This window comes from Habropoda laboriosa, unplaced genomic scaffold (genome assembly GCF_001263275.1).
Source record: "Habropoda laboriosa isolate 0110345459 unplaced genomic scaffold, ASM126327v1 scaffold99, whole genome shotgun sequence".
In the NCBI taxonomy this organism is placed as follows: domain Eukaryota; kingdom Metazoa; phylum Arthropoda; class Insecta; order Hymenoptera; family Apidae; genus Habropoda; species Habropoda laboriosa.
This window is the reverse complement of record NW_017100239.1, coordinates 1,198,204-1,204,624: the sequence shown is the minus strand read 5'-3', so window position 1 is coordinate 1,204,624 and position 6,421 is coordinate 1,198,204. Positions and strand designations below refer to the sequence as shown.

Genomic DNA, 6,421 nt, shown 5'->3' with positions numbered 1-6,421 from the left:
TCGTAGCACGTAGCACGACTTCATCGATGATACGTTTTGTAAAGAGGTTTCCCTCGTTTTTGCTATGACCAACATGTCCGCCATGACATACGTTTGCGCGGGAAAATAGGTAAAAAATTAACGGAAATTCTGTGCCACGACAGATTGTCCTAGACACGTTGCACTTACGTCCTCTACAACGTTAATACGTCGTAAATTTTCGTTACGTTCCTCGTTAAAGGAACGAGCCTTTATTGCAAACGACGAATACGTACTGTTACTGTTAACTGTACCAGAGGACATAAAGCGTAACTAGATACACGGTGGTCCTACTCTACAATCTTTCACGGTGAACTCACCTCAGTGCGCGTTGTGTGGTCTTCATTTCTGGCTAGTTCTCCGCGAATTCCTCGAAGCGACCCTCAGCGATGATCCATCGATTCCCTTCGGCGTTTCAGGTACACAGCACCGGTACCAGGATTGAAAAAGAATGGGAAACACACAAGCACAGCCAAGCACACGCGAAAAGAAGAAGCACTGACTTCTTTCAACTGCGTTTAATTTCGACTTTTACGACCCCTATATATCGATTGACCTAACCACTTCACCGAATTACCGATAAATCTCGAGTAGACCCAACCTGTCATCGATCGGTAACACAGTTGCAATGGAAACGCGCAGTGAATATAGTAAAAACACAATGTTCCGACACTTTCAACGATTTCTCGAAATGTAACAATGGCGGGTCGATATCTTCCGCTGATCGCCGGTGCTCGTTTCCGGTTGCAAATTTGTCAAGTCAAGATCGTAGAATGATTATTGATTAGGATAAAAAGAAGTTAACTGTCGCAGCATACGGTCGACACTTCCATTGAGTACACCGTGGTAAGAGGCACGAATTAGATTAGTGGGACTCGCGACCGAGACGCTTGGAGGTTAGGTCGAGTCCGGAGAGAGGCACATAACCTCTCTTTCACCAACCTGGTAATCCTGGGGCACTGGTGTCTACAGCGAGCTCTTCTAGACCGTCGTAGTATCCAACTTTCTCGATCATTTTATTTTCGTGACATATACCGCGACCTCCCGTACGCTTCGGCACCGAATGGCATGGCAGCAGTCGTTTCACGCGAGCCCCCTCGCTTGCACGTGTTGCTGCTGTCGATATTTACTGAACACTAACCTTTTCGCACACAAGTATCGTCTCGGTTTCCGTCTGTAATGCCCTCCAAATGTTGACACTGATTGTATTGCCTGTCGCGTGCCCTAACGCGAGCATTACTTAGTGGGGTGAGGAGACGTCGTCCTTCTTCGTCCAAACACCAAATACTCTGTTGCCAGTGTTGTTTTTCTGCTTCCTTTCGTACACGCTGTGTAAAAGAAAAAATTTCTCTTCGTTCGTCCCTCTTTTGTAAATAACGCTCTCAGTTCGCAATAACCTTACACATACTACGAGTTATTTTCTTTCGTAAACTTCATGTCTGGAATCTTCGACTACCACGTTCGGTACAAAAGCGTGCCACTTAACAAATGACCGATGTGTGTCTCTCTGACTGGCAGGACTGGTTTATGCAATAAACACGCAGCGGGTCGCGTCCACGCGAAATCAGTTCTCTCACTGTACCGATACGTAATGGCAAACGTCGAAGGAAAATCGACAACCGTCGTCCGTATATACGATAACACACAAAGAGAGACGTTCACGGTTCGAAAAGTCGAAAAACTCGGGATCACGCGGCAGGTGCAAAAGGTGCCGGTTTACACGAGAAGCGAGCGGCAACCTCCACTCTTCGCCAGGTCCCAACCAAGAGGTCCACCGTACGAGGACTGGTTTCACGAGACTCCCCGTGCTCGACCGGCCAGACTACTTCGGACACGATAAAAGGAGAGGGAAACACACAGAAAGAGAGTGTTCGGCGGAGCGACGGTGATGGTGGGAGGGTGCAGGGAGCGTGTGGAGAGCGGACTCGTGGAGTGTGGGTCCCGTTCTTCGGAGAGAGGCTTATTCCAGCGAGCGCGAGGAAGTACTGTTACTTAGACAGAGCCTTCAGGGCCCACAACGTGCTGCAAAACGCAATGCAGACCAGGACGCGGTGCATATAATCCCGGCGGCCGTATGCTAGTAAAAAAAAGTCCGCTATGACGCGCTACGCGATTTTCCTGATATTCTCTTTTTCACGAACGTAACAAAAGCGAGATGTGTACCAAAGTCCTTGTGTCGCCAGTTGAAAATCGATTCGCTCGTATCTTTTCCTTTTCGACAGGCCGTTCAAGGATGCATTCGAGAAACGTTTTAAACTTGATTTTTTCCTACCGAGTTGAAGTCACACCATTGACGTATCCGATACTATCAATGTTTCGATACCAAATCGACTTTGTCTCCACGGTGTGTAGATCGATAGCAGTAATCGAACGATTCCAGTGTCTGCGATCGTTAGATGCACCGTGAGTGATTTGAATGTTGGTTATTTCGATACTCGTAGAATAAAGAGACGTGTTTTACAACAAACGGAACTTTCACGGGTCACGCGAAGCTAGGATGCACATTGCGTATGATATATCGTAGAGAATATGTACGCGTGCGTGGACACGCACCAACGAATCGCGTGTCCTCGTCCACCTTCTGTTTACTCCTATACACGCGAAATATCCGCAAGACAGCGATCTAATCTCACGCGGCCAGCTGTCACACCAGAACCCTGCACGTTCCAAGAAAAATTCATGTCGAACACAGTGCGTTGTTTTTAAATCCTTCTCCCCCTTTCTTTCTTTCGTCAATGTAGATGGTAAATTATAAAATGTATGCTCACCGCTCGGTAGTCGCGGCTCGACTGGACGATTGGCCGCCTCCGCGCTATTACCCGCCGTACTCACACCCGTATCAACCGAGCCGGCGCCCTCCCGTGTACTACTACCCAAGGTGCACCTATTGCCACGTACCTGCACGTGCTCGCGTGTAGCTGTTACAATCGGTCTTGTGTGTGTGTCATATGCAGCGCGTACATGTCGTCGGTGCGTACATACACTCGTATAGCCGGGTGTAACCGGTTTCACCGATTTTTTCCCGAAAAGAACTCGCGACGGTTTGTAAAATTGTTTGCCCTTTGTCTTTTCTTGGTATGCACGTAAACTCCTAGAAACCATATTTTAACACTTTTCCGAGAAAATCGCGATTGCACGAACGTCGTTGCAATATTAAAACACGAAATTATTCTCGCTAACAAATACGATCAAATGTTTGGATAAATTTCTGACGTTTCGGTAATAAATTGGAAAACATGTACGATTTAGTAGGAAGTGTAGCAGAGTCTAGAAACTATTATCGAATAGTAGACCACTCTCTAAAGAAAAGCTACCTGTTGTTTAATACGCGCTGCATAACAGGAATGAATTTTTCAAAATTCCAAACGCATAATCGTCATGCACTGGATAATGTAAGGTGACACCAAGGCAGTCCAGTACAGAATCAAGATACATACATACGTCACCGCCCAGCATCACTGTGATCAAGCTCAATTAAACGCACATAGTTTCCTGTCTTCTGTTTTGTCAAATTTGGTTTTACTTAGAAAAAAAATTCTATTTTCTACGTATACACCGAAGCGTGGAAAACACTTTGCAAGAATTGCTCGTAGCTATTAAACTCTCCCATTTCACTTTCTTCGAGATATTTTTCTCATGGCGTTTCAATTAATCACAGCACGAATTGAATAGCTTTGTAGCGAGAATGTTAATTACACTGAATTATACGATTCACTGACTTGATTGAATCCAGACCTAACTTTCTCTACAGATGCTTTAATTATTCTTACGATTAATTTGACGTGCACGGTTCTAAATTTTGTTGGTGACATATTTTTGCTAACCTCTAAAAAATAGCCTATCTCTTTTTTATTCGAAAAGGTTAGAATAGGATAGATCATAAAATAATTTCATCTCGATTATATTGCTATTATGTTTTCGTTGAGAGCTCTAATAATTTATGATCCACATCTGCATGTAACGTCCATAAATAAAATGAAAGAGCCGAGGGAAAAAAGAGCTTGATCTCTGTTAATCCGATAAGATAGAATAATGAAATTGCATTTAAGCGCCATAAATCCCTGTCGAGCCCTACGCGTTGCATGATCCTTTGAAGGTGTAATATCAATGCGACGAAGCCTAGGGAGGCAATCTTTTGAATCGCTGCTTAATAAATTGAGTCATTAGGAGCACGAGGCAGCATACATAGCGAAAGTAATCCTTAACACTGAACAGGGACGACCGCCGTACGGCTTTTAACAACAAAACCAAAAGTCCAGCGTGTTTTTGCGCTGTGTAACATGATGTACGAGTATATGTATAGCATAAACGATACACTTCTTCTATAGACTCGACTCTACGGGGACTCCACAAACTTTTGATACTAGATTGTAACTTGTAAGACATCGTGGTTTACTTCCAATCCTTTACCTTTAACCACCAATTTGCATTTGATCGATCAGTAGCTTATTTTATCTGTAAAATTTGAATGGGAGGAATAATAGGTAATAATTGAACAATCTATTTTATACGGTTCAACAGTCGAAAAAACAGAACCCGCACACATCGATTACCTAAAGAAATGCAACCATAGAACGGACGAGATGGAAGGTGCTACCACCTGAAGGTTGCTCCATGCAACTAGTTAGTTGCAACCTTCTCGACGCAATACAAAAACGTATTACAAAAAAATATATGTATATACATATATATATTTACATAAATTTACGATTATGTTTCATATTACAAATTATCCATATAAAATATCTTATACAAAAGTAATTAGCAAAAGTTGGGAACATAATTAGAAAAATTTGTTTCAATTGCAATTTTAGAATTCTTTCACGACATATTCAAATGTAAATGCTGCGCAGAAGCGATAATTTGACGTTTTTGCAGCTCCAATTTTTGTTCTTTCAATTTTAAAACTTTCCTTTGAATTTCCAATTCACTCTGTCGCAGTGCCATTTTTTCTTTATGTCTTCTTTCTCTATTTTCCTCTGCAGTAGCAAAATGCTTGGTCATCTCGTCAAAAAACTTGTCAAAAAGTGCTGTCAGAGCTTCTTTCTGTTCCAGCATCTCGTTCTTGCTGTTTGAAGATAAGTTAGGTTTAGGTGCCGCAAGAGGGTCCTCCTGTTGCAGACCCTCGATAACGCTGTTCAGCTCCTCGGACGCAGGTTTCGGTAAAATAAACATATACTTGGCAGAACCAGGTGGTGGTGGAAAATCACATTCTTCCAGATACACGTGTTTCCTTTTTTCGTTAAAAATTTCATCCAGTGCCCTTTTGTGCTCCCATTGTCCGTAGTGCCTCATTCTACCAGGTTTTTTCAATCGTTCTCGAAACACCAGATTTTTGTACTTTCGGTCAAGAACTCGCCACTTGTTTTCGCACTTCTGTGGACTAAAGTAAAATCCGTATTTTTGCATCTCGAGGGAAATCATCTCGAACATCTCCCGTAAACTTCGAAGTTGCGTCGACTGTCCTACCATGGCATGATATTTCTTATACTGGTTAATGAGACAAGCGGTAGCCTTGCTAGTCCATAAATTCAAGGCACCGACATCGGCGGTCGATGGAATTGCGCTGTTATTTTCGAAACTGGAAAAACCATTTTCGTGTTCCTCTTCGACGTAACCCTGCAGCGTCGGTTCCACCTTGATTTCCATCTGTGCATCGAGGTTATCCCCTTTTTAAGAATACATTTACATGTCAAAGTGATTGAAACATGTTTTAGACGAAGAGACAGCAACAATATCGAATGCGGTGCAGTGCGGTATTTATATTTATTAGCAATGTAAAAAGTTGAAAGACGAGTCAAAGTATGTTAGGCTGTTTGAATTTCCCGCGTAAAATGGTTCGAGACTCGACAAGGCGCTGAAAGCGTGCTTACGCTTGTACTACTTTTGGAATGTACAATACGACCGCCAGATGTTTGAAGCAGTACTGAATTCACAATGAATACGACATAACCTTGTCTGAGAACTACTTTTCTTACCTTTCTGCTCTGTAATATCGGCCATATTAGCGTGATCTCGTAACGTAACCTCCGTTCCACTCTCTGAGAGAAGTCCGGCACGAGTGCCAATATCGGTCGTAGTACCGTCTTGCAGGGGGCCGAAAAACCAATGAAAACTAGTTCGAAACCGGTTTAGTACTGGAACTGGTTCCGTATACGTCGAGAATTGGCGGCCATATTACCTCCTACTTCATGCACACTAAATATACGTCTGGTCTTCCAGCCAATGGAACGCTTATATCATACGGGTTTCAAACCATTCGGAGATGAGTAAATAGGCGAAGTTTTACGTTAGAAATTTCCTTTTTATTTCAAAATTTCCAGCCAGAAGAAGGTGATTTTTGAAAAGGTTACATTTCGACAAAATCTTTCTTGCATAACGATTAACAAAACTGACTGCGCAT

General features: G+C 43.0%; 2 protein-coding genes across 2 annotated transcripts in view; both read right to left on the bottom strand.

The window, feature by feature from the left end:
• The window catches only part of LOC108571820, a 90,233-nt gene extending 89,681 nt beyond the window's left edge, over positions 1–552 (bottom strand). The window contains exon 1 of the mRNA XM_017933961.1: positions 339–552. Within this exon, the coding sequence (XP_017789450.1) occupies positions 339–364 (26 nt within the window). The 5' untranslated portion in view covers positions 365–552. The remainder of the gene's footprint in view (positions 1–338) is intronic.
• A 4,287-nt stretch (positions 553–4,839) lies between these two features.
• On the bottom strand, positions 4,840–6,088 carry LOC108571734. Its single transcript, XM_017933846.1, has 2 exons — positions 5,997–6,088; positions 4,840–5,687 (listed from the first exon to the last, which is right to left on the bottom strand). The coding sequence occupies exons 1-2, from the start codon at positions 6,019–6,021 to the stop codon at positions 4,840–4,842; spliced, it is 873 nt and encodes a 290-aa protein (XP_017789335.1). The 5' UTR covers positions 6,022–6,088.
• Positions 6,089–6,421: the final 333 nt, after the last annotated feature.

Excerpts from the sequence above, each read along its gene's own strand:
- LOC108571734 (XM_017933846.1), bottom strand. The coding sequence starts at position 6,021 with ATGGCCGATATTACAGAGCAGAAAG. Across the intron at positions 5,688-5,996 it reads CGATATTACAGAGCAGAAAG|GGGATAACCTCGATGCACAG; the intron begins GTAAGAAAAGTA and ends ATTCTTAAAAAG.